Source organism: Balearica regulorum, chromosome 9, assembly GCF_011004875.1.
Source record: "Balearica regulorum gibbericeps isolate bBalReg1 chromosome 9, bBalReg1.pri, whole genome shotgun sequence".
In the NCBI taxonomy this organism is placed as follows: domain Eukaryota; kingdom Metazoa; phylum Chordata; class Aves; order Gruiformes; family Gruidae; genus Balearica; species Balearica regulorum.
Window position 1 is genome coordinate 3,379,505 of NC_046192.1, and position 26,013 is coordinate 3,405,517.

General features: G+C 40.3%; 3 protein-coding genes across 4 annotated transcripts in view; 2 read left to right on the plus strand and 1 right to left on the minus strand.

The window, feature by feature from the left end:
* MYO7B (myosin VIIB) overlaps positions 1-6,613 on the plus strand; it is a 51,443-nt gene extending 44,830 nt beyond the window's left edge. Inside the window, exons 41-49 of the mRNA XM_075760828.1 lie at positions 110-215; positions 362-475; positions 1,324-1,411; positions 2,409-2,515; positions 2,986-3,171; positions 4,009-4,125; positions 4,828-4,911; positions 5,626-5,745; positions 6,470-6,613. Coding sequence (XP_075616943.1) covers positions 110-215; positions 362-475; positions 1,324-1,411; positions 2,409-2,515; positions 2,986-3,171; positions 4,009-4,125; positions 4,828-4,911; positions 5,626-5,745; positions 6,470-6,553 — 1,006 coding nt within the window. The 3' untranslated portion in view covers positions 6,554-6,613. The remainder of the gene's footprint in view (positions 1-109; positions 216-361; positions 476-1,323; positions 1,412-2,408; positions 2,516-2,985; positions 3,172-4,008; positions 4,126-4,827; positions 4,912-5,625; positions 5,746-6,469) is intronic.
* A 1,818-nt stretch (positions 6,614-8,431) lies between these two features.
* Positions 8,432-26,013, minus strand: part of LIMS2 (LIM zinc finger domain containing 2) — a 35,327-nt gene continuing 17,745 nt past the window's right edge. For both annotated transcript variants that reach the window (XM_075760860.1, XM_075760857.1), the window contains 6 exons: positions 16,678-16,827; positions 15,799-15,949; positions 14,582-14,674; positions 13,648-13,696; positions 13,387-13,462; positions 8,432-12,570 (listed from right to left, as the gene is read on the minus strand). In XM_075760860.1, coding sequence (XP_075616975.1) covers positions 12,423-12,570; positions 13,387-13,462; positions 13,648-13,696; positions 14,582-14,674; positions 15,799-15,949; positions 16,678-16,827 — 667 coding nt within the window. In that variant the 3' untranslated portion in view covers positions 8,432-12,422. The remainder of the gene's footprint in view (positions 12,571-13,386; positions 13,463-13,647; positions 13,697-14,581; positions 14,675-15,798; positions 15,950-16,677; positions 16,828-26,013) is intronic.
* Positions 18,752-25,823, plus strand: GPR17 (G protein-coupled receptor 17). The gene is made up of 2 exons (XM_010300764.2): positions 18,752-19,016; positions 23,049-25,823. Exon 2 carries the CDS (start codon positions 23,077-23,079, stop codon positions 24,109-24,111), a length of 1,035 nt encoding a protein of 344 aa, XP_010299066.2. The 5' UTR covers positions 18,752-19,016; positions 23,049-23,076; the 3' UTR covers positions 24,112-25,823.

Consider the following 26,013-nt stretch of genomic DNA (forward strand, 5'->3'; position numbering starts at 1 on the left):
GTATAGCGATTTGGATAGTCTGTTGTTCAGATAGAATACTGTTGTTGAACTCCTCAAAGATTAAACATCCAGCACTGATCTGTCTTATGATTGTGGCGGCATTTTCCAGGAGTGGCTCCAGGAAGTGGGCACCTCATCCTGTGGAGGTTGAGGCCATCTTACAGAACAACACAAAGATCTCACACAAGATTTGCTTCCCCAATGAAACAGAACAGGTGAGAACTTACTTGTTTTCCCAGCCTTGACCATTTTCACAGCCACGTGAAAAGGCTTCATGCTTCATGCAGAAGCACATTTCAAGACATTCAGTGTTCTCATTTCTTCCTCTCCTCTGTGTAACAAGAGTCTTGTTATCTCATAGACATTTGATGTGGGAACAAACACCAAAATCCGGACTCTGTGTCAGAACATCGCTTCCAAATTGCAGATGAACTCCTGGGAAGGTTTCAGCCTCTTTGTGAAGATTGCAGACAAGGTAAATCTCCTCGACTATGGCAGGGTAGCCAGACTCCCCCTGCCTCCCCTTATTTACCAGACCACCTAACCAACCATATATGAAGCTAAGCAACAGAGCAGATCATTACTGCTTCTGTCTAGGGATACAACCTAGATTTGAACTTTCAGCACCCGACAATTATTTTGAGTCTCTTGAAGGGACTGGATGGAGAGTACCAGTCTACTGGTACACAGTGGGTACTAAAAGCAGAGAAGACCCGGGCTTTCTTGCAGCTGCTGGAATAGTAGCAAATTGCATGTTGCATACTGCTGGATTCAGCCCTTTTCCACTCAGGTTTTGCCCAGGAGATGTGCTGCACATGTACAGTACCCACTAGTGTTAGGGAGAGCACTGGCTGACTAGCACCAGTTGATTTGTCTCTAGTTTCTCAGAAGCTTGCCTTGCCTGAGTTGAAGCTTGGGTTGGCTGCCTTGCTGAAAGGTCCCTTCTCTCTGAAACTGTGATCAAGGCAAAAGCAGCACTGAGTCCAAGCACAGGGAGTTTCTGATGTGTGAACCTGGTATGTGCCAATATTTTACAAAGAGGAGACAGCTAAGAATAAGGTAGGCATCTTCAGCTTGACTTCAATAAGCAGGTTGGAAAGAAAAAAGCAACAGAAGATGCAATAAAAATCCTCATTTGAGCCTTTCTCCTCTCCCTATCTCTACTTCTTTCTCCTTGCTTCTGTCTTTCCTGCTGTAACTGCACTCTCTCACTGTAGACAGGGAAAGAAAATTCAGCCTGATACTTGGGTGTGTTAGCACAGGCAGTATTTTATATGATCTGATGATCCCTCCTTTCCCCCTTCATTGCTTGGCCTCTTCCAGGTGATCAGTCAGAATGAAGCAGACTACTTCTTCGACTCACTAAGGCAGGTGACAGACTGGAACAGGAGGAACAAACCAGGGAAAGATGGTAAGGAGAATGCCAGCATGACAGGAAGCTGCATGAGATGCTGTGTTGAACTGGGGAAACAGCAAATTTGTCCAATAGGATAAAACATCTTTGTGGAGGGGAATCTCTCCAGAAATTTTAAATTGGCACCAAAGATTTTTTGACCTGTTGTGTCCAAAACACACAGTTGGATGCACACAAGTTAGGTTGATCCTCTTTACAGTCCAAGGCTGATGCATTGCCAGATCAGCTATCAGGTGACACATGTAAATAGGTTCTTCACACAGTGTCACTCCCATTCCTTTGGTTGTTAGAATATTGCTGTCTAGATTATTACCTGGTGATACCAAAGCACAAGTTGTATTGCCAGGGGAACGCTTGCTAGAATACAACGATATAACACCAATGACAGCAATTCTTTGCATGTTACCCCCATGTATAACGTACGTTTTGAAATCTACAAACTCAAACTCCACTCAAATTTCACATTCATTAATCCTGACCTTTGCTTATTTCAGGACAGCTGAGGTTCAACTTTCTGAAGCACTGTCTACGCATCTGAGACTTTCTAACTTCCCTCTTCTCCCCACAGCTGATGCAGCTTCTAGGAGCTCTGAAAAACACAGCATAAAGATGTGCGTGCACTAAATCACAATTCATTTCTGTAAACACAGCCATCAGGGACTGTACCTGCATCAGTATAACAAAATTCAGGTGTGCTGCACATTGACAGGCACCTGTCATAAGCACCAAGAAATAACAAACGCTCGCATTGCTAGCATCCTCAGCTTCTTCCTCCATCTCTGAAGAGCCTGCACCTTAGATCATCACACAGTGTCCAGGAACTGACAACTAATCACTTCCTTGGTCATCTAAAAATGGCCTTTTGTACTTTTTTGTTAGTAATTTTGTAACTATTAAAACCAGAATTACATTTCTGAAGAAACTCTCAAGCCATTTAAAAACTGCACAACTTCACAGTGATACAGAGAATACTAACAAGATGTTGTTTCCTTAGGGGCTACTATGTCTGTGGCTTATAAGGTGTACTTCATGAGAAAGCTGTGGCTGAATGTAACTCCTGGGAAGGACCTGAAAGCTGATTCCATTTTTCATTACCACCAGGTAACCAGCTCCCTAAAGCATAAATATAACGGCAGGTAATGTGATTCAAGAAATACCCCTGACAACGTAAGCCTGCTCGAGTATTGCCGTCTCCCTCACTAAGGCCTGCATTATAGACCCTCGAGAGGAATGCCTCTGGAGGACACAGCCTCAGGAGCAAATTTATTTCTCACAGCATCCACACCTTAGCTATATTGCTTATGTTAGGAGCACAGCTTCCTAATGTATTTGTTCCCTGGAGGTGCTCATCTTACTCCACAATTGTATGGAGAATCATAGAATGGTTTGGGTTGGAAAGGACCTTTAAAGATCATCCAGAGAACCTCCAGAAGGAGTCAAAAGTTCTTGGGATGCCCTCAGCCTGTGTTTGGCGAGACTCACATCCTGACCTCACAGACTTAGCATGCGTAAGTCTAAGTCAGTGTTTGCTTCAGCCTATTCTGTCTGGATTCAGAGCTGGTCTCTTCCAGGAGTTGCCAAAGTACCTCAGAGGCTATCACAAGTGTTCCAAGGATGAAGCTGTCCAGCTGGCAGGGCTAATTTGTAAAGTGCGCTTCAACAATGACCGCACACAGCTGCCAACCATCCCCAAAATCTTGAAGGAGCTGGTGCCAGACAATCTGCTCCGAGCAGTCTCAACAGATGAGTGGAAGAAGGTAAGAACATCAGTTTTCATTAATCATGCTACTTCCACAGAGCTTTGAGAAGACATTGAGACACACTACTTTTTGATCTGACAGTCTTTGAAAGCACTATGGAGGGATGCTACTGGATGTTGCTGGTTTGCCTCCTACAATTGAGATCTTGCATCCTCTCTACCAAGCCTCAGAAAGATATATGAAAGATATATTGATTTGAGATGAGCATTTTTCTTGGAGATGCTAATCTATTTTCAGTGCCCAGACGAGCTAGAGATAGGAAAGTCAGTGATGGGACTGGGGATTTGAGGATCTTGTGGAGAAACAGAAAATGAAGACGTGTCCTAAATATTTCACAGTTTGGCCAGCAAATCAGACACTTTGTACTGTGTGCATGGTATTCATTGCAAAAGGCTCTTTTCTCCACGAAAAGACAAGAAAGTTTCAGCAGATACTTACCACTTAGTCCACTGAGGAAGACACAGGACACTATTTCAGATACAGAGGGAGAATTCACCGTGCATGTTTCAGCAGAAAATGTGATACATGCCGGTGGGCGTTGAACACTGGTTTTCTGAATTTTGTTTCATCCCATATTGCCCCCCTGCTCTGAAATCCATTCCCTTGGGCTCCTGGACTTTCTTCAGCCAATTTGTTAGTAAGGACCACTGGGGAGGTTCTGGCTCCACCTTGCCCCATGGCATGGTAGGCTGTTTTCATTTTCACAGTCTTCTGTTGCTGTGGGCACAAGACTGATCTTGGTGATGGTCTGTTGATGTCTTTAGTGCTAATGCTGGACATTGGAAACATGTCTGTCTCCACCTGAATAGGCTTTGCATCCTTTCTTCTAAACAGAGCATTACTGCAGCATATGGCAAACATGAAGGAAAAACTGTGGATGAGGCCAAGATTGCCTTCTTGAAATTGATACACCGGTGGCCAACGTTTGGATCAGCCTTCTTTGAGGTGAAGGTAGGTTTAAAAGCCTGTAGTAGGCTTTGGTAGTAGACAGCACTAGGGGATACGGACTGACTAGAATTCCCTATCTGTGTGAGAATGCATTAGAAAGCTGGCTACCCATCATCTACTGAGGAAAACACAGTTCCTTGAAAGTGGGGAGATGCGTTTTTTATCCCCTCTGAACTATGCCTGTTATTTACTGGCTATGTTGTTGTTCCAGTTGTAATACTTAATAATACAACTACGAAGTGGATGGGGTCTTTTAGCTATATAGATATTTAACTGTCCTGTCGTTGTTCTCCACTACAAAATGCTGCCAAATCTTCTGTCTCTGGGGACTCTTCCCTCAGAACAGAACTGTACTAATCCTCTCATTCTGCAGGGGATACTTCCAGGAATCATTTCCCACTTGCTACCTTTAATTTCTCCTCACTAGGCTCTTAACTGGTTTGCAACCAACCATTGAGCCTATTATCAGATAGTCTAGGAAATTATGGACCTGATCCTGCTTTTATGTAGCAGCTGCTCAAGTGATCAATATATGGCCAAAAAAGTCATCCTTAGCAATAGTTACACAATATGTAAGAGTTTTGTGTTTCAGTGTTTATTTGGTAAAGAGAGCAAGCAGCACTGGACACTGTTAAAAGTCACCATGCACTTAATATGGATAATTTTTTCTTTTTGTGCTTATCTTGCTCTGTTACTCATTTATAGCAAACCTCAGAGCCAAAGTTCCCAGAGATTGTGCTGATTGCAATCAACAAGCAAGGAGTCTCACTGATACATCAGAAGACAAAGGTAACAGTTGCTTCTCAAGTGTCTGTCTAAGGAAGGATTTCACTGAGTGTGCTGATTTAGGGACAGCAACAGGACCTTCTCCTTGAAGGAGAGGATAGAGTCCCTCTATTTATTTTCTGTGTAAAACTGAATAAAATGTTATTGCCTCAAATAACTTCTTTGCAGTTTCTGCACTGGAAAGGAAACAGTGTAGAGCATCTCTGAAAAAAGAAGTGGTAATCATGATGGACCTGGGCAAAGGGGTAAGATCAGGCAGATGAATGGATAGTGCACTAGAGAATTTGCTTCAGAAAAATGCTTTGCAGAAAACCCAAACTGTCTAAAAGATCAGGTTGAATGACAGCATTTACCAGCTCTCTAACCCAAACAGTCTGATCTTAACAACTTCCCTGGCAAAAGCATTTTTTAATATCGCTATTTGCTTTTAATAAGAGAACATATATCCAGCGAGTTTTAGATTACTGTAAATATAATGGCAGTGCGAAAGCAAAGATCAATATATGATGAAAGGAAGTCTCATTAGAGTGATTAAGACTCACCTGTTTGGTGAAAATACAATATACCACTGTTCTGGATGCAAGACCTACCTTGATCTACTGTATTTATAAATGAAATGGGAAAGAAGAAGAATGCTCTGGCTCTACACGTTTTCTTACATAACATCCCATTTTCATTTGAGAAATGTTGCATAGTTCAGTTTGTTTCCCCTTACAGGATATTTTAACAGTTTACCCCTTCAATAAAATCTCCAATTGGAGCAGTGGGAGCACATACTTTCACATGACAATAGGGAACCTGGTACGAGGAAGCAGGATCTTATGTGAGACATCTCTGGTAAGAAGAGTTTTGTTAACTTACAACAGACATTAAAACTTAAAACAGACATTAAAACCAGTGCAGATACAAAAATCATTCACCGCTAGGTCAATAAAGTTGCAGTTCAGAACTGATTCAGTGCTACATAACACCATCTGAGGTAAAGATGTAAGCCAGGAAGACAAGGAAAAATAGTAATTTCTCTGATTCTTCCCATACGTCAAAATTCTATCTGTCTGAAGCATTAAGAAAAGACTGCACTTACCCACAAAACCACACAAGAGGCTTTTCATCTTGCATGGTTTGATACATCTATGCAGTAACACTATCCTTGTAAGATTCTACACTTGTCAACAAGTGGTTCCACCTTTTTAAGAATTGGTTTCAGATTGTCCACAGGCTAAGACAAGCATCACTGTATTGATATTTAAAGGTAATTTTGTAGTGATAACATAAAAACATTTAAGTGCTAACTTCTCTCACAGAAAAGCTTGGATTCCTAAGTACAAGATGTCAATTAGCTGGAATGACAAGGAGCTATGCTCTGTAAACTTTTTTAAATCTATGAAGGGAAGAGCAGAGGGAAGAACAGATAAATAATTATCAAAACAGTGATAGCTGTTGGAAGAGGAGATGTCCATGCTGGGGAGAACCTAAGAAGATGACAAAACAGGGAGGAAATGATAGTTATTTTTGCTTCTGGAGCTCTTTGGGAGACTTAAGACTTTTTTCTTTTCAACAGGGTTACAAAATGGATGACCTGTTAACATCCTATGTACGCCTGCTAATGAATGCTGTGAACAAACAAAAGAACCTCCCAGCCTGACAGTGGAAATAGAACCCATGACCTGTATCTGTGCCAAACTACCTATAATTTCATCTCCCAGCAGAAATGCTATTTAAAAAATATTAATCTTGATGATCAGTCTTCCGATCTGTGTTGCTGAAATATTACCACAAGAGTAGCTCAAGTGACCATGTGCTTTCAAATATCTGTAACACTTGTCTGTCTTGGATGTAGTAAAAGAATTCCATTCAGATTTTGGATTAGAGAAATTTTAGCTGGATTTTAATGTAATATGGGGGCAGGAGGCAGAGGAACCCTAGTATGAGAGCCTCTTCTGATACTCGAAGTCTCCTCCAGTCTTTAAGACAGACGTACTTTAACAGTTTTCTTCCTCTTGGAAAGAAAATGTCCCCTTGTTGCATATGCTTTTACCAAAATGCATAAACTCCTTGAGTCTTTGCAAACAAAGGTAGTGTTATTTTTTTCCTCCTATTGGAAATTCTAAGAGTAAGAAATGCCCTTTAGTTGTAGGATAACTGGACACCTTGGAAGGTAAAGATGCAGGTTTTCATCCTTTTATCACTAGGTTATGTGCTGCAAGTTACGGTAGGCTATGACAGCCAGTTACTGTCAGAATTTAGCAGCCATTCCTGTGTGCTGCTACATTTGCAGGCTGTCCACTGGTTTACTATTGCCTTGGTTAAATTAAATGGTTTTCTTTCGTCCACATTTTATAATGCACTTGGAAACTAACAACTGCTTTCTACCATGCAGTTTCTAGTAAGCATAAACAAACCCTGAAATGGGTCTGGCTTTTGGGTCCAGTACTTTTATTCAGTTCCTGCTTTTTCAAGTTATAGATGTGCTATTCAGTGCAAATCAGAATCGAAGAACTCAGTCTAACAGACATCAGTTGAAAAGAGACTTTTCTGCTCTATAAAAATGTTCTCAGCTTGGAGTTATGCAGACGTTCATTCATGAGACAAGAATAATAGCTTTAATTTCTCCTCATCTTTTCTATTTCCTGTTTAGCAGACACTTTGAGTAGTAAAATTTGATTCAGCACTTGTTCATCTCAGACCTTTTTAAACACACAACTTTGGTCCTACATGTGCTCAGAACATGTAAAGCGTACGTGCATTGTGGTGGTCGTAAGCCTCGATGCTTACCCCATCAGAGAACAAGTACTCCTTCTTCAATGATGAGCCCTCCCTTGCTCACAGTGAAACATGGACATGTCTTAAAGCATTTACACCAAGTTCCTTGAGACACGATCTGGCAGTGCTGCAAAAGCAGCTCTGCTAGATCTCTCACTCTAATTTGCCAATGTATGCACAATGGTTCCCTTGTTCCCTCAGATGTGTGTGTGTGAAATTCAAACACTAATGGGAGTTTTGTACATGGGTGGTAGGGAAGAGCCCCACTCTCTTTGTGCATCTAAATGAGTGCCACACTTGTCAGAATAGTTGATCCTTTTGCAAGCAATTAGATATTCCTGCTGTAATGTCCATTGCTGGCAATGGAAACTTTTGAGACTAATGCTTTGAGTTGTTTTGTCATCCTATGTCGGATCTAACTGGCTATAAGTGAGAAGCGTTCAATACTTCACCTGTACAAAAAGAAATTTTGCAGCCAAACTGTATTGTTTCTGGTTTTTCAATAAATACTGCAGAAAATAAACCACTCTGTCTTTTTTAACAAGAAAATTGAATATTCACTCTAGATCCATGTATCCTAAACCTACCAAATATCTACTACAGCCTGTAAATGATCAAAACATCCCATCTACTCATCATATACACAATTTGTGCAGTACAGCCTCTAAATGGACGATACCCCTTCTGCACATCCTCATCAACCAACGTATCACCACAGAAACAGCACAGATCCAAAACATGAATTCACCACAACAACGCATCAGATTTGTGCAATCCTCAGAGTTCCTCTTGAGTGCGTAATGCTCTCTGGCTCAGCTTTGCAAATGTAATTTTTTTTTTTTACTGTACAACAGACAACTTCTTTACATTTTTTTGGTGAAAATTTAAAATGTATTACAGTTAACTTTATTACAGGAATGTAAAAAGGTACAGTATTGCAACATTTCAATCCACAATCACATGTTTTGGTTAGCACAAGCAACGTGTGATAAAATGAGAGCTTCACACAGTGTAGAATCCACACTCCTCATCAAGGCCTGAACCAAGGCAAGTAGCTGCTAATTCTTTTACTCAGTCTATACCATCCTCAGCACTTAATAGTGCTTTACAGACTAGTACAACGGCATTTATTACATGTCTGCCTGCACCCTACTCCTTCACCATCCAACCACTTTTTAAAAAAGTGTCAGTCACATCATCTAATACAAAACATGCAACATCTAGAAACTCTCCGTACAGAAGGTTGAACGATATTTGCCTACATTGCACAGAGTGCTGTAGAAATAAAGAGCAGAATGCAAACCCTAGAGAGCAGATTAGGTTGCCATAAAGATTGCAAGTGATTAATATACCCTTTGAATGCAAACAAGCTTCACATACTATGGTTTCTAAAAGCAAAACCATTTTCAAGTGTATTCAGTGAATATTAGTGATTTTAATTCAGTATGTATAAATAGGAATGTAAACTATAAATGTATATAATGAGACTACAGCTTTTAGTAAGTGTAGACTTCTGAGCCAAGTTCAACCTTGATATAAATCTATACTCTCCAGTGGTGTGATACCTAGGATGAATTTGGTCAACATGTCTATTTACAGCAATGGAAAAAAGCATGCAGCTTATTTCTGACCGAGACCTTAACTCTATTTAAAAAAAAGAAAAAAACCAAAAAAACCCCAAACAACCTGCCAGACTATCACCACACTAAGGAGAATTCATAAGTCTCCATTATATCCTACTTAGTTTTTAAGAAATGGACTCAAAGAAGTAGAGGAAGATGCATTTATTTAACTATTTATAATTATTTCTCCTACTCCTTCAATTCCACTGTCCCACAAAAGATATGTCAGTAATATTCACTACTGTTACTCTGCACATTGCAGGCTATGGCAGCAAGAGTATAAGAAAAACAATTGTGAAAAATTAATAATTTAAGAGATACTATGACAACATCATCCTCTGCTAATATAGAGATCTTGGATTATGATGATTTTTTCCCCCACTAATTTTGGGAAATGCTCTGAAGATAAGGACAGAATCCAAATCCTAGAGAACTGAACAGCTAGCTTATCAAAGAGAATGATATCAGCTGTCCTTTGAACATCGAAGCTTATTAGGTCTACTGAATTTCTAACATGAGACAAAGTGAGAGCACACACTAAATCTCTACTTGCAGTACAAAAGTAATGCCATTCACCTCTACATACATGCATTTTCCATTGCTGAACTTGAGCGTGGCCACTGAAAGAATATTACCTATTGCCTGCTAGTTACATAGTCTTCCCATATTTACCAGTAGCTATGCGGCTGTGTGTTCTCCACCATCCTCCCAGGAGGCTGAAGACACACAGCTGCTCAGATTTAGCATTAAACATAGCCTGTGATTACAGGAACAGACCTGAATGCTTTATGTTGAAAAGAATCTGCATAACATACTGAACTGCACCTAGATCAGTAGTTCTCGTGTTTTATGCTGTGAAAAAAATGCCGAAGAACAGGCTTACAAGACTAGTCTTTGCAGTGGCCACATACTACTGCACCAAAAGACATGCTGCTCTTTGTGCCCTTAACTAAAAGGCCATTTAAAGGCTGGTGAGAGAACAGTGACTAGCCATGTGTTCTCCTAAAGCAGTAACAAAAGCAGCTACTATTACTGTAATCTACAGTGCATATTAGTCAGAAGAGGATGGAAGAATTCTACTGTTAAAATTAAGGCCTATCCCCTCATCAGCGTTACAGTGAATGCAGTACACCCCAGTTAAAGTTTATGGTAATTTACAGCAATGAAAAGCAAAGCTGCTGAAAGAAATTGAATTAGCAAAGCCAGTAAGTAGCTAAGAGATAGTCTTGCATATTGGATTCTTACCTGCACACTGTTAGCTGGGATTTCCTACCACTGCTGTGATATCACTGGTGCAGTTTCACGGGCAGAGGCTACAGCAAGCGTGTTAACAACTATCAATACTTTAGCAATTATCTTGTTTAGCTCTATTCCAGCAGAGCGTGATGGCAGTTAGGATAATTTTAAGGTAGATTATTGCTCCGATCCAGTTGCTGCTCACACATACAGAAAGCAAGGAAGCTTTAACGTCTTGCTAGCTAATTCACCTGGGGCTGCAGGGTGGTGCCTAGGCCCACCTCCTGTGTTCATTTGACCTACTAAACTAGCCACTTTTTGGAAGATTTAAATCATGAAAGGGACAGCACTCTTCCAGTGTCTTTCATGCTGTCCACCTCACAAAAAGGTCAGGCACAGTCTCCAACCACTCATGGAAAGGGATTTTCAGGCTGCTCAGCTTAGCTTAGCACAAGAAACTATGGGACACTTCCAGAGGTCTCAGAAGCTCACTGTGATTATACAACACACCAGTGGACTCACAAACAGCACTGCTGATGGCTCACCCCTAAAGACATATCGAGAATGTTCAAAACAAGTTAAATTTCTCAGCACCTTGGGTTGTACTAGCAGAGCCAGTAGGACCAGTGAAACTTCACCGGTGACAGGCAAAACCACAGAGCAGAATTATATGCTTAAGATGTACAGATTCACGTCTGAGGTCCTCTTAAGTACACTCAGATCTTAAAAAGAAAAGTGATGGGAAACTCTTATTTGGTGAAAATTTTAAGAAAAATACTTCCTGGGTTTTTTCTGCATAAGACCACATTTGCTACAAACTGTAAATATTAGAAATCCCTTCATGTAATTGGGCTTTCTGGAGTGTGACCTACGAATGAATACTCATCTTTCAAATAAAGTGAGAAGCACTGGATTTGAAACTGAAGCACTTAAATCGGTACCATATTATCAATTGGATTTCATCCTGCAAAAGGGTAGCCAAGGCTCCAGCCACACTGCCTCAAGAAATGGCAGCTATGCCAGTGGATAGTAAATGGCTTTGTGTTGACTCCTAGAAGCCCTAGTACCCATGTAGTAGTAGAGAACAAATTGAGAAAATTATAGTGCTAGTTTCTACCAAAATCTTTTGCTTCCCATAGCCACCTCCTCCTTAAGGAGAGCCCAACTATTCTGAAGAGGCCAACACAGCCTTGAGATTTGAAATCTCCTTACTACTGAACAAGGAAGCAGCAAAGTAAACTTCTTCAGCAGTCTTAACATTAGTCCTGAGCTGGACAAGCAGGCAGATGCCATAACTATTGGCTCCTGGGCTTTCCCCGTAACCCTGCAAACCAGAAGGACTGTACAGCATCCATATATGCTCGTTAGATATCTGTAGAAAGACCAGAACATTTTTGCATGTAGCAAGGAGTGACAGCTTTCAGAATATTTGCCTATATATTAAAAAAATTTAAAAACGTCTTCACCGAGGGTAAGAAGAGAAATTTTTATACTTTAACTGAAACAGAGCAAACCCCACATTTTTTTCCCACCCCTACACTCAACCACTGTTTCCAAATGCCTTAGACTATAGAGGAATGAAGAGAGAACTACAGCTCAATTGAGGAAGGAAAGACTGTGTACAATTCAACAAAGGCAGAATAAGTTGTTATTAGCAAATTAATAACAGCCTGTAAACTGCTCAAGCAGAAATCATATTCCTCTTTCTGCCAGTGTTAATAGACAATTGCTTGAGAAAAGGGATAGTCAAGATGCAAGTTACATTACCAGAAGCAGGGGAAGGTACTACTTATCTCTGGTTTCACTTGTTCTTAGTAATTGCCTCTGTAATCAACAGCTGCTGTGAACAGCAGCTTGACTGCAAGAGCACAGTCAGTAGACTGACAGACCTGTTTAAGCAGAATTTAAATCCAGAGCTTTGGGATGTGCCTTCTTGGATGCCAGCTCTGACAACTTCTTCAGGCGTTTCTTCAGCTCCAGAGGGAATTTCTCATAGCACTTCTTGCATACAGGCTTCATGTCAAACTCCACAAACTTATTCCTTTAACACAAAGAACAGCGGGCTATTAAAATGGTACTTGCAAACTATATGCTTCACTAAATCAAGTCTCCATGCATCTATGTAATTGCTGTTATTTGTGTTCTACTGCATGTATAAAACAACTCACTTCTGTGCCTGGTCATGTAAGTACAGAGATTGGCCTCTTATCAGGGAACTAGGGTCTTTAGTATCACTAGTTAAATAAGGAGCAAGGTTTTGCTATATATTTATATGTAACAGTCTAGAATAATAATGCTGTTATCGTAGAATGGAAGTGTCACTTCAAAGGTCCTCTTTGTGATGAATTACAGCTCCTTCATATACAAGGCCAGTGGGGTTAACCCAGCATAGTTGGATAAGGGTTTGAACCTGCGAAAGGAAAAATGTAGGATTGCTTTGTTTTCCATCCCTCTTCTACATATTTGAGGTAAGTAGCATAATATTTTCTTTCAAAATAATCTACACAATTGCAAATACTGTTACTGAGGGCAGCATCCAGACCAAGGAGACATGAGGCTGCACGTATTTCTGGACAGGCAGTTACCTGAAGTTTAGAGCCTTCCCTGTGTACTGCTGAATGAATTCTCCTCTTACCCAACCTTCTTACAGAATAGATTAATGAAGGAAAATAAATCAGAGGGGATGCCAAGTCCCAGCTCCCTTTTAATTCTGAAATCAGTGGAATTATAATCACCTGCTCCCACAGAGAAAAGGTATATTGCCCCTCAGAGAGGCACTGGCTCATGGCTCCCCCAAGCTGATACCCTGCCTTAGGGGCAAATGTCTCATAGGTCCAAAATATAAACACTGACTTACTTCAGTGTAAGCTTGATGTTGCAGGTGGAGCAGGAGAAGCAATTCACACACCAGGCCTTGTTAAGAGCTGATACCACTGCAAAAGCAAAAGCACAAAATAAGAGGAAACTGCTGGATTATTTGAATTTGGATTTGTATCCAAATTCAAATGAGGCCAGATGTGAAAAAAAACACTGGTGCCTTGCAACTTAGGACTGCAACAGCTGCACGAACAAATGGAACAAGGACAGCAACCCAAAACAAGGAGAGAACAAATCTTACCATCTCCCTCTATCACGTGGCTGCAGTTGTAGCAGACATCTCCAAAAAGCTGCACAGCAAAAGAAATAAGAACAGGAACTCATGTTACTGACTACTCATGCTCCCCAAATTACACAGCTGGTGTGAAGATTAAATGCTAACAATCAAAGAATTCCCAGACATTGCAGTAGCCCCCAAATATACCAATTTAAATCTTCTGAATAACTTCTCATACACTTGCCAAATAGTCTATGTTCCTTTGGATCTCATACCACTAAATACTACAAAATGTTTTTTGTTAATGCCTCACACTCTAGCATTGTTATGTGTTCTTAAAGTCCTGTACATGTGGCGATTTGGAGAAAAGAGGATCGGTAGATTATGATGCTTACCGTACACAAACATCTCCTGATGATAAACTATAAACATCAAAATAAAACCTAGAGCTACTTTGAAAACAGCAACACATCTCTTATGAAGAGAAAGAGACTAATTTATCTGACAGAAGAAAGTAACAAATTCATAGCTGTTCTGTAGAGTTATACAGAAAAAAAATAGGTTTTGACTGGCTTTTGAAACTCATTTTTCTCATGCTTTACACAGCACAGCACTTATCTTAGACCCATGGAAGCAAGTAATTATCAAAGCAGTCCAGACAAATAGTTTTGGAGTAAAATTACAGGGATTTGAATCACAACTTATAATCAGTGTCTTTTTCTGTCAATGGCACAAAGAAAAATCAGTATCTCCAAGACATTTCTATTCTGTCCTCAGCATGACTTTTCACATCTACCAAGAAAAATTATTTTTTCCATTAAATCTCACTAATTTCTTAATATCGCATTGCCTCTACAAACTCAGATTATGCAAAATCTGCATAGCTTTGCATATGTAAAATGCAAAAATGCATTTGCCAGTCTGAGCAAGTACATAAGGTATAGATGGCAGAATTTACCTGGTTATAGTGAGTTTCACAATAAGCCAGTCCTTTTTTCTCATAGTGTCGGTGCCCCAAGAATGGCTTCTCACATTTGGCACAAACAAAATGCTGTAAAAGAAAAAGACATTCAGCGACAGCCAAAGCAACTTTTCCATCACCAGGGAAAAACTCGTATGGCTACAAATCATGGCTCAATACGAAACACTTAATCATAGAATCATAGAATGGTTTGGGTTGGAAGGGACCTTAAAGCCCATCCAGTTCCAACCCCCCTGCCATGGCCAGGGACACTCTCCACTAGCCCAGCTTGCCCAAAGCCCCATCCAACCTGGCCTTGAACACTTCCAGGGATGGGGCATCCACAGCTTCTCTGGGCAACCTGTTCCAGTGCCTCACCACCTGCATAGTGATGAGTTTTTTACTAATATCTAATCTAAATCTACCCTCCTTCAGTTTAAAACTGTTACCCCTCAATGTTTTAATGAAACTCTAACAGGAAAGACTTCATGAAACTAAAAGAAAAGAGGAAATATTTAGTCTAGTATAGTAATTAAGAACTGTATTAAAGATAGGTAGAAGACCTGCTGAAAGGGCAATCATCTTGTGTCTACACTGATAGACTTGTGGACTATTATCTTGCTTGTTTCAGAGAAGTGAAACAGGAACATAAAACATGGTTGGTACGAATGCAGTTCAAATGAGCAGCAGGATCTCTCTCAGTTCAAGCCCTAGGAGGCTTAAATCACTAAAAACATAAATCACTAAAAAACTTCAGAGCAAGCTGTGACAACTCAGCTGAAACAATGAGCTGAAAAGGCTTAAAAAGCAAGAACTGCACTGGCTCTGCCCACACTACAAATTCTAACACTGTTATGAACCTGTTAACTGGGGTTGGAGAGGATATACGCAAGTATATCATAGTAAATATGTAAATTTATTAGTAAGTAAATGCTATACAGCGAACCATATTCTGCAACAATCTTTACAATGCAACTCCAGCATTTTAAAATTACGGTTATTACTGTTGTAAAAGCATAGCTTTCTTAGGCAACCCTGATGACGCTGCTGTACTCATTCACTCACATAAGGTGAAGATCATCTGAAATATAAGCAATTGGGTTTTGTCTGAATTGATATATTACAGATCACGTAAATGTCTACAGCTTCCAACCAACGCTAGTCCTCTTTCAAAATGGCTCCTGAAGGAAGTTTCATATTCAGAGAGGCCTCACCTCAACATGCCATTGCTTTCCCAGAGCATTGACCACTCGTCCCTCAATGGGCCTGCGGCAGGCTCCACAGATGGGGATTCCCATCTTGTCGTGGCAAGGCAGGCAATACAGTTCTCCCTTCAGCTCCCGGGCCTCAGCGGTCAGCTCCTTCCTGAAAACACAAACATGTCCTTGAAGTACAAACACCAAATGAAGCTCTTATTGCCCGAGATGAAGTTTTGGAAGACCAAACTTGAAAGTTAACATACCTTGGCAACATACATGCTACAAATGCAGAGTCATTACATTAAGCTAGTGAAATACAGTTACTGCCAACTCATCTTTCTAAATTGCTTTCTCAGTTTGCCAGACAAGAGAACATATGTTCTACTTTATTCTTCAGCACTGTTGACCATTCTAGGGCAGCACTGTGGTCCAATTATACTACCTTCACGGTAAGTAATTCAGGTCATAGAGGCATCAGCATGGTAATGGACTGTGCCAGAAGACTGACACAGCTCTCCAAGTCTTTTTTTTTTTTTTTTTTCTATCCAGGAATGCAAAGTGAAACTATTTTGAATAGCGTGGCAACAGCTATGTTTGGACAATACTATTATTGTAATCTGTACACAGCCCTTCAGGTAAATTCATACCAAGGAACTGTTTTCATTTTCAGTATAAAATAGTGTCATTCAAGTTTAGGATAGAAGAATATTGAACGGCAACATAAAACTAAAGTTTCTGTAGGCTTTCCAAATTTCTTTCGATTTCTCCTCACACAATTTCTGTTTGCTCAACAATGTGAAGGCAGCAAAGTTTAGGCCTTGGAAAGGACTGCACTGCTGACTGAACTGTTTGTCTTTCTCCTTTGTTGTGAGAATTTAGCATATGAGAACATACCCACAGTGGGTGCAGTTGAAGTGATCTGGATGGTAGGAATCATTCCTAAACATCAGTGGCTGCTCATCAATTATCAGGTGGCACTTCTGACAGATGTACTTGCCCAGTCCCTTAGCTTTTTCACGGTTATGACATGGCCTGCACAGATGTCTGGTTGAACAAAGGCAAGAAAGGAAAACATTAAGAAATTCTTTCTCCTAAACCAATGTACATTGTATGCTGTACTTTATGTAATAGGAGAAGTGTCTTCTGAGCTCAGACTAAACATCATTTGGTTTAGTATCCTGTCTTTCACACCAGTTGCACAGAAAAGAATATGTGGATAGAGCAGTCAGAGTTGTATTTCCTTAGAATACTCCTCCAGCATTCACTGATTTATATTCCATCAGGGATATCTGTCATTCTCCTAGGTATCCTTTCTAGTTCTTCTAGATCCTTTTTGAGTGATGGGCAACGAAAGGTGGCAACGCCCTCTCTCCATTGAAACTATGGGATCTAGCCGTAACAGAGGCATTACAGCACAGGGTAGGGGGGAGTGGGAGTCAAGAAGAGAGAATAAAAACTATTAAACCAAAGCACATTGTTCAAATGCCTTTACCATGGCTGGATTCCTTAGTCTTCAATAGATAGAACAAGAAAGAGACCATTGAATTCTAGCTCTTCTGCCTACAAATTCCTTTTAGTTCTAAGTTAAAGAAAATAAAGAACTATGCAATTTTGCAATTTTATGTGGTAAATGTAACTGTATTCCTATCACATAGAATTGCAGATTATCTCGAGTTGGAAAGGACCCATAAGGATCATTGAGTCCAACTCCCTGCTCCTTGCGGGACTACCTAAAACTAAACCATATGACCTATTCTAGAACATATTACAAGTACAGTCCTAAACTGGCAGATAAGCCAAATTTCTGGTAGAAAAGTCTGGGCAAAGGTATAAAAACTTCTGTAAAGGCTGATGGAATCCACCAGTTTTATCGCAATATTTAGTAGCTCTGAGGAACAGCTGTTCAGTTTACTTGCCTATTACCTACCCCTCTAGCTGCAATGCTGCAGGCTGGAAAGAATTTAGGATAAAATGAAAATGACAGAGGAATGACTTTCTGTGGGTTTCTTTGTCACAAAACAGACAAGCCTGCTTAATTCCTTTCACTATGTCACTATGTGAAACACTCGCTGAGATTTACAGGTCATTCTCGAAAGACACCAGACAAAAGGAAAAGTTCAAATGGAAGGGGTAGATTTATGGCCGAAGTAGCGGGTTCTTTGCAGGGCCCCTTCCAAAATTCTGGTGTGATGAATCACTTACCCTTAGATCTGTAAAATGGGGATAAGAATACAACACAGATGTTGTTGTGAGACCTCAAACATTTATGACCCTCAGCTGGCAGGCGCCTGTCTAAGTGCTAAGTATCATTATTATTCTCTCCAAATCTGAGTCCTCCTGTCAGCAAGTGTCTCTCTCCAGGGCTGGAACTACTGTCTGCCCAGACGGAGTCCAGAAAAAGCAGACAGCACCCCATTATAAGGAAACATGCAGCTGTGCTCATCTCAGCATAAAGGCATCAATTTTATTCGCCACTGTCAAATGCAGAGTAATTATATGGGGCAGGACATAGGGACCCTGAAGCAAATGTCCTGAAAGAGACCCCTCTCATTCAGCTGAATAAGATGCCTTCAGCCATTTGCACTGATAAACCATTATCAACCCCTCCCCACTCACAAACCCTCTCTGCCGTCCCATAGACACTCCTCTATTGCAAGCAAAGGGAAGTGTTGGACAGGCTAAGCTGTTACCATAGCAGCCGCCCCTCTGCCTGTCCCCCTCCCCACTCCCACCATTATGGAATTATCCCATTCTGAAATGTCCTGTTGTGTCTATTAATACCAGACTTCCCCCAAACAATGCTTCTCTCCACCCTCCTAAAATAATCAGAGGACTCCAAGAAGTCTGTGTTCACGGCTGGGAGTTCAGTAGCAGCCTTTAGTAAGCACCATGAACACTGGAATATTCATACAGTATATCCATATCTGTAACAGCAGCAGCAACTCCCGTGCCAAGGGCTCAGCTGGGATGAAGACTACTCTTCAGTGCTGGGGTGTCCTCTCCCCTGCTCTGTTGTGTGACTGAGCTGATAATACGCTATCAGAGCTAGAAGGACACTATATAGAGGGGCTCCCCTCTCCGCCCTCAGCAACTCTGCAACTGTGTGCTCTTTTTTGGATCATCTCGTTTTCACCATTGCTGCTTCTATTTGGTTTGCTGTCATCAGAGGGAGTTTCTTGAGATTTTCCCCCAAAGGCGCCTATACTCCACCCATAGGAGTGCACTGTAAAAAGGTAAGAGACAAACTTCTGTTAGCAGAATAATGAAAGAACTTTCCTAGTGACATTAGTTTTAGCTGGTGTCAGTGAGGTGGAAAGACATACACACAGAGGCAGATGAATATAACGGAAATGCTTGATACTAAGAACAAACAGTGTTTTTTAAGCTTCAAAGAATAATTTCCTCACTTTTTATATCACTCCTCCAAAACATAAAAGTTTTCAAACTTCTGTACCTAATGTACATCCATTTGTGCTAAGAAAACTGACAGTTGTATGCTATGTCCGGTGCTCTCTGACACTGCTTTGATGCTCACAAGAAGCAAGTATTTCAGCTGAAGGGTGGGAGGCTCAGCAGGGAGTGATTCTCAGGAGAATAATTTCAGTCAGCAGTGGACTATTTCTAATGACGAGTACTGTCAGTGAAAGATAGAAGACACTCCCATTTGACTACAATCATAATCTTAAAAAATCACAAATACCTACTTTATAACAAAACCTCCAAATTAGGCAAGTATGTAACTTACGATGAGCTAACTATTTCTTCTGCTTATTAATCATTTCATTAATAATAGGTAGAGCATCTGCTGAAAGGGTAATAGGTTGTTTCTATACTGACAGTCTTCTGGATTGTTATCTTGCTTGTTTCTGAGCAGAAAAGAAACAGGGCATAAAATATGGTCAGTGTGCACGCATTTCAAATGAGCAGTGACATCCCCATTACAGCTCAGCCCTGGGAGGCCTGGGATAATGGCTCATTCCAGAATAGTGCTCTGTTTAGCAAGATGTAAATCACTAAATATTCACACAACACCAACAGTGCAATCCAAGCAGAAATTATTGGACAATAAGCCAGACTCCTAAAGGAGTTTTCTAGCTGTGGAGTCAAAGCCTCTTGCACCATATAACTTAGTGCAAACTACATATTCCAGGTCATTTGAGAAGGTTTCTAGTTTGCTCTTAGCATTCATACAGACTAGTACAACAACCTTTCTAGAACTTTGCTTTTTTGTAAGCGTAAAAAACAAAAAAGAAAGAAAAAACTAAAAATTAAACACATTTATTTTAAATTGATAGTATAAAACCAGGCAAAATAGAAATGGAACTGTAAATAAGAAAGGGCTTTCCACACTGTCAAAGAACTATTCCTATTGTAAAGTGGTAGCATTTTGCTGAAAACATATAAATTCTAAAAATAAGCTCAACAATTAATTCTAGTGACATGTCAGCTTTCTTCCTGACCTACTCAAGCGCTACACCACAATTTTCACATCAACAAACAGAATTGTAAAAAAAAAAAACCAACCCCAAACAAACAAAAAAACCCAACCCAAAACAGAAAAACCAAAACCCCCAACTTTATTAGAATTCCCTTCTAATTTAAAACCTAAGCAAAATTAGAAAGAGGCCCACTTTCCTTTTTTGTGATTTCTGATCAGGCAATGAAAAATACCTCCCTTCAACCTTGTTCTAAAAAGTAAATTAGGTAACTGCAGCTCTCATCACTCATTTGAAAAGCCCGAGTCTTTCAATTTTATCATTAGTTCTAAGCCTCTCCCTTCCTGACACTGACATACTGGGCTTCTAGATAGCTCCGACGTTCACCTTTCTACTCCACCCTACAGTATTTTGCAATGAAAGCATGTCCAGATAGAAACCAATGGCAGACTCAACGCTGCCACCAGTGAGGACAAAGTCTTGGCTATTCTGAGTCTGGCACTGACACTCAGCTGAATCTGAATCCCAAAGATCCTCCTTAGGAAATCAGCTCAGACAGAATCAGTTCATGATACATGCTGCTAAACCCCTAGTATTCAGCTTGGAAATAGGGGAAAAGTCTGCTTACTGCTTCGCCTCCTGAACTGACTTAAATCATTATCAAGACAAGAGCCATCCCTGTCTGTTCCATAAGACAACCCTTGCTTCTGCCTTTTCAGCTGGTCCAAGCCAGCATGCATTGCTTTCTCAATGGTGTCACAACCATGTATAGAATAATGCTTAAGCATCAGACCACCCCATCACTGACAGGTGTGTGTACATAAAGATCATCTGATTACATTTTTTGCAGATGAAAAGCATATTTCAACAAAGTGCCTGGCACAAAAAAGGCTACATAGCCAGAATATCAGGTGATAGGTACCACTGTAAATAAACAGTCAATAAAAAGGCATGGTCTCATAGTATTTTTCCTTTGGTATGCAATAGAAAAATACATACTTAAAATAATTCCATTCAGGGAGGACAAGTGTTTGAGCATTCAACATTACTATCACATACAAACCTCAAAATCTTGTGTTCAAAAACACTTGGAAGTTTTACTTTGCAAGGGACAAATAAATACTAGGAACAAAACTGCAGGCTCCTCTGCAAACCCAGGAAATTCACATGGAAAACTGCAATAGGGAATTTTCCTTTTGTACATGAAAGCAAAATTTCATATGTTTTTTTATATATAAAACATCCCCTGGTAAAAAGGGCCATATAGTCTTCCTTGCACATGCACTTTTAGTAATTCCAAGGTAATAATTTGTTGCCATCTCTAGGACTATAAAGAAGCATGCAGCTGGCAGCAGGCAGCGAGTATCCATGCACTCAAACTCAGAGTCTTTTCTGTGCCATAAACATGCAGGGTATCTAGGCAATCCATGGAGTAAGAAGGCCCCTCTGTGGCTATAAGAAGAAATTTTAGTTTCTGAATTTCATTCAGTCTCGCTTCTGTTGACTTTTGTCTCTTCAACTGTGAACTAAACAGAAGTGGTGCAGCATTTTTATCTCTAGCTACTGTAGTTTTCTGTCCATCTGAAAGTGACAGCAACCAAACTAAAGATGGTAATCACCTTGGAATTTTGTTTACATTTTGCAATATAGTGGTGTGTTCTTAATCCCATTTCAGTTTCTCAATCAGCCACCAATATTTTTAGACATCTGAAGAAGATGGAAGAGGAAAATGGATGTATTTAAAGATTTATTGAATATTATGGAGAAATGGTCGATCAGTATAAAATGCAATGGTGAGCACAATGGAGGTAGTGCTGCACATACTGTAACACCTCCGAGGAATCCAAAAACCAGACAATGCTGGAAACTCAGGCTGCCTGCATTTCCCACCATCTACACCCACAGTTGAGAAATGTATAAAAAGCCATGGGTAGGTGCCCAGAAAATCTTACTACTTTTTGTTGATGCTGTTCAGGACCCTGCAGACAACAGAGAGACTGGCAAAGCTAAGTTCAGTTTTACTAAGCTGCTACTTTGAAAAGGCCCTGGATAAGCTACAGTGGATTCAGGCTTTTGAGGGAGGAAGAGAGTTATGCTGAAAGAAGAAAGCTGCAGGGAAGTATGACACTTTGACAGGCAACCCACAGCACAGGCATTACTAATAATCTTTTCTGAGTGCTTTTTGCTGTTCAAATGAGATGCAGCTACCCATCTGAAAAGTCTGCTCCTATATTGCAACTAGATGCATTTGCCTTAAATACAGGACTTTAGACCAAAGTAATTCTCAAAGATTTTCAGGAACCCTGTGGTTTTTTTTAATAACAGCAATACTTGATCTGCCTTCCACTTCTTCTAGGAACATGACAGATATTCTAAGCTAGGTCACCTTCCAACAGATACCTGTGCTCAGAAAAGCTGATTCGTTAGGAGCTCTTCAGTCAGGCTTTCAAATCAAACATAGCTAATACTAGACATACAGAATCCGCTTCCACTCTTCTATTAACCAGACACATAAGTATTTCACTGCTCTGTTATTCAATTGATCTCAGCACAGGTTACAGACAAGTTCATAATCAGCTAGCTAACTCTTTATAGTGGTTCCTTCAAGAGGAATTAATGTTCTGGAAAACCCAGTCCAGCAGGAGGTATTAAGAATTTTAAGGTAAGGGTTTAAACTTAGACTGATCTCTCATATTAAATACCAGTATTAGCAAACCAGAGACATCACTGATTTCCATGTGTGTTTTTTCAGGTGGGGTTTTTTGTTATGGTTTTTTTTTCCTTCAAAAAACCAGGGTCTTTTGTAATATGCTGTCTCAATTCTTTCAGGTTTTTTTCTTCAAAATTGCAGTGAAAAATGAATAGCCCAGCAGACCTCTCAAGACTACTCTTCAATTGCTCAACTCAATCAAACTTCTCTTTGGAAACGTCAGAGCAATGTGGCAAAGAGACACACCTTGAGAACATCCTTTTTGCCACTTTCTACTTCCTGGACTTCATCCTGGCTTTTGTTGGCAATGCCCTGGCTCTTTGGCTTTTCATCCGGGACCAAAAGTCAGGCACACCTGCCAACGTGTTCCTGATGCATCTAGCTGTGGCTGACCTGTCCTTTGTGCTGGTACTTCCCACCCGGCTGGTGTACCATTTTTCTGGTAATCATTGGCCATTTGGTGAGATCCCATGTAGACTCACTGGCTTCCTTTTTTACCTCAACATGTATGCCAGTATCTACTTCCTCATGTGTATCAGCGTTGACCGTTTCCTAGCCATTGTGCACCCTGTGAAGTCCATTAAGCTTCGCAGGTCTCTTTATGCCCATTTGGCATGTGTCTTTCTATGGGTTATAGTTGGGGTTGCAATGGCACCTCTGCTGCTCAGTGTGCAGACAGTCGAGATGAAAAACACAACTGTCTGCCTGCAACTCTACAGAGAAAAGGCATCACGTCATGCCCTTGTGTCCTTAGCAGTGGCGTTCACCTTCCCATTTGTTACTACAGTGACTTGCTACTTATTAATCATCAGAAGCCTGAAGAGTGGGAACAGAGTTGAGAAACACCTGAAGGAAAAAGCTATCAAAATGATCATCATGGTCCTGATGATCTTTCTGATTTGCTTTGTACCTTATCATGTCAACCGCTACATTTATATTCTCCATTACAATGGGACCAAAACTTCCTGTGAAACACAGCGAATTCTAGCCCTCGGTAACCGCATCACTTCCTGCCTCACAAGTCTAAATGGTGCCTTTGACCCAGTCATGTATTTTTTTGTGGCTGAGAAATTCCGTGAGGCTTTGTGCAATCTGTTTTGTGTTAAAAAGACTGTAATGTTGCCTCAAACGTACGAGGGTAAGACAAATGAAAGCTCACTAAGTGCTAAATCTGAACTGTGAACATGACTCGTCACTGCTTCGACTGAAGAATGCTCTCTTCCGCCAAAATCATCTGAGAGTGCAAATATGCAGCAAGATAGTTCACCTAGAGTCAAACTCATCCTGAGGAGGGAAGTTCTGTTGTTTTTATGGGACTGCAATTAGCAAGAACCCCTCTGACAACAGAGATCACATGTTCTTGTCTCACTGAAACTGCAAACAGAAGTACAGTTCTACTGATTTCCAAGATGTGAAACCGAGGGCTGAACACTTAGGAACAGGGAAGAAAGCAAAGAGGCTATTAAATGGACTTTTGGGGTTTTTTTAAATTAAAAAACCCACCTTAATTAGATCATTTGGAAATTATTTTTCCTCTGCACAATGCATACAGCCTACTTTAAAATTTAATATTGTATCAGCAGTAGAGATCCACTCCTGAGATAGACCTGCCTGATGAAAAGACAGCGTGCTTGCACGTCTTGTCAAGTCTCCAAACTCAAAGTGTTTATATATAGTAAACAGAAAATTGGTACTAAATGGTGGTGAGAAAAAAAAAAAGACCAAAATGCTGCAATGCACCCAACCTGGACTGAAATCAAGATAGGACTTACAATTTGTTTTTACTTCTTCCCAGCATTCAGAGCTGGAGATGAGCACTATACTTCATACGTCCTTTTCTATCTGCCCTCTGCCATTGTCTCAAAGCTGCAGACAGAGGTTGGACAACATTTACTGCACTGCCTCTTTTATGTAGTTCCCTGCAAAACATTGGATATCCTGATAAACCTCAAACTAAAGAGTGGAAAAGGGCTGTTTAGGAATACAGCATTCATCGTTGCTACATTCTGAATCATAAAAATATGAACCTAAATGCAAAAGTGAAGTAAAGTAAGCATATGAAGAAGTGAAGTCTACTTTGTCCAGAAGAGATTTCTATCTCTGAGGTGGTTTACAATTATTTTTTGTCATTTATCTAGCAAGACTATTCCTTCACAGATAAAGTAAGGATTATCTTAACTATCCTCACTGATACAAATTGCATCCAGTGGAACATGTCTGGAAATGACAGGTAGACTAGGGAAGACCAGGTACAATGAGAAGCAGGAAAAAGAACCCAAGAGTTTCCAATAATATTTACCAGAAATCTGCTTCTATGCTATGGAGATAAATATTATAGGAAATCACGTGACAGGTAAATTATAATTATTATGTACAGATACATACACATGCATATCCCATTTCTATGCTTTTGGGAATGAGTTCCTTACCATTTTAGATTAGGTCCAAAAATTATGAAATCAAACATACTATAACTTGCTTGAACTGCTTCAATCCTGACTACTTTCCCAAGCCACCGCAGGTGCTATCACAACAGCCCATTCTAACAAGCTTAGGTATCAAAACAAAATCAACTATACCCAACTCCAAAAATTAAGGCACAGAAGCTGCATGCAGGATGGAAGAGAAGAAGGAGTTGAGAGGGCTCCCTGCTGGACAGGGTACAAGTATATAACCCTTCCTTCCCTTCCTCACCATTTAGTTAGTGAGAATATAAACTCTAGGAAATTACTAGGCTTTGCTCAAGACATATGAAAGCCTGAAATTAACCATGAATTGTGCAACACTACCTGCTAACTGCTGGATTGTTTTATTTTCTTATCATGGTATGCTTTTGTACAAGCTCCCTTTTATGTTTTTATTTCTTACTTCTTAATTAAATGCATTCATCAACCGTTAGGACTCATTTTTGTACTTCAGTATATAAAATGAATGATTTCCGAAGACCTGGGGAATCACATGCTGAACAGGCTTCGCTGTAATCCTCATGTTATGCTCTTGGCCTTTTGCTATATCTTGATTTCCTGCTCAGCAGCTTATTTGATAAATACCCTGCCCAGGATCACATAATCCCTTTTTCTTACT

What these genes read in the sequence shown, in the direction of transcription:
- GPR17 (XM_010300764.2), top strand. Translation starts at nt 23,077, where the DNA reads ATGAATAGCCCAGCAGACCTCTCAAGACTACTCTTCAATTGCTCAACT.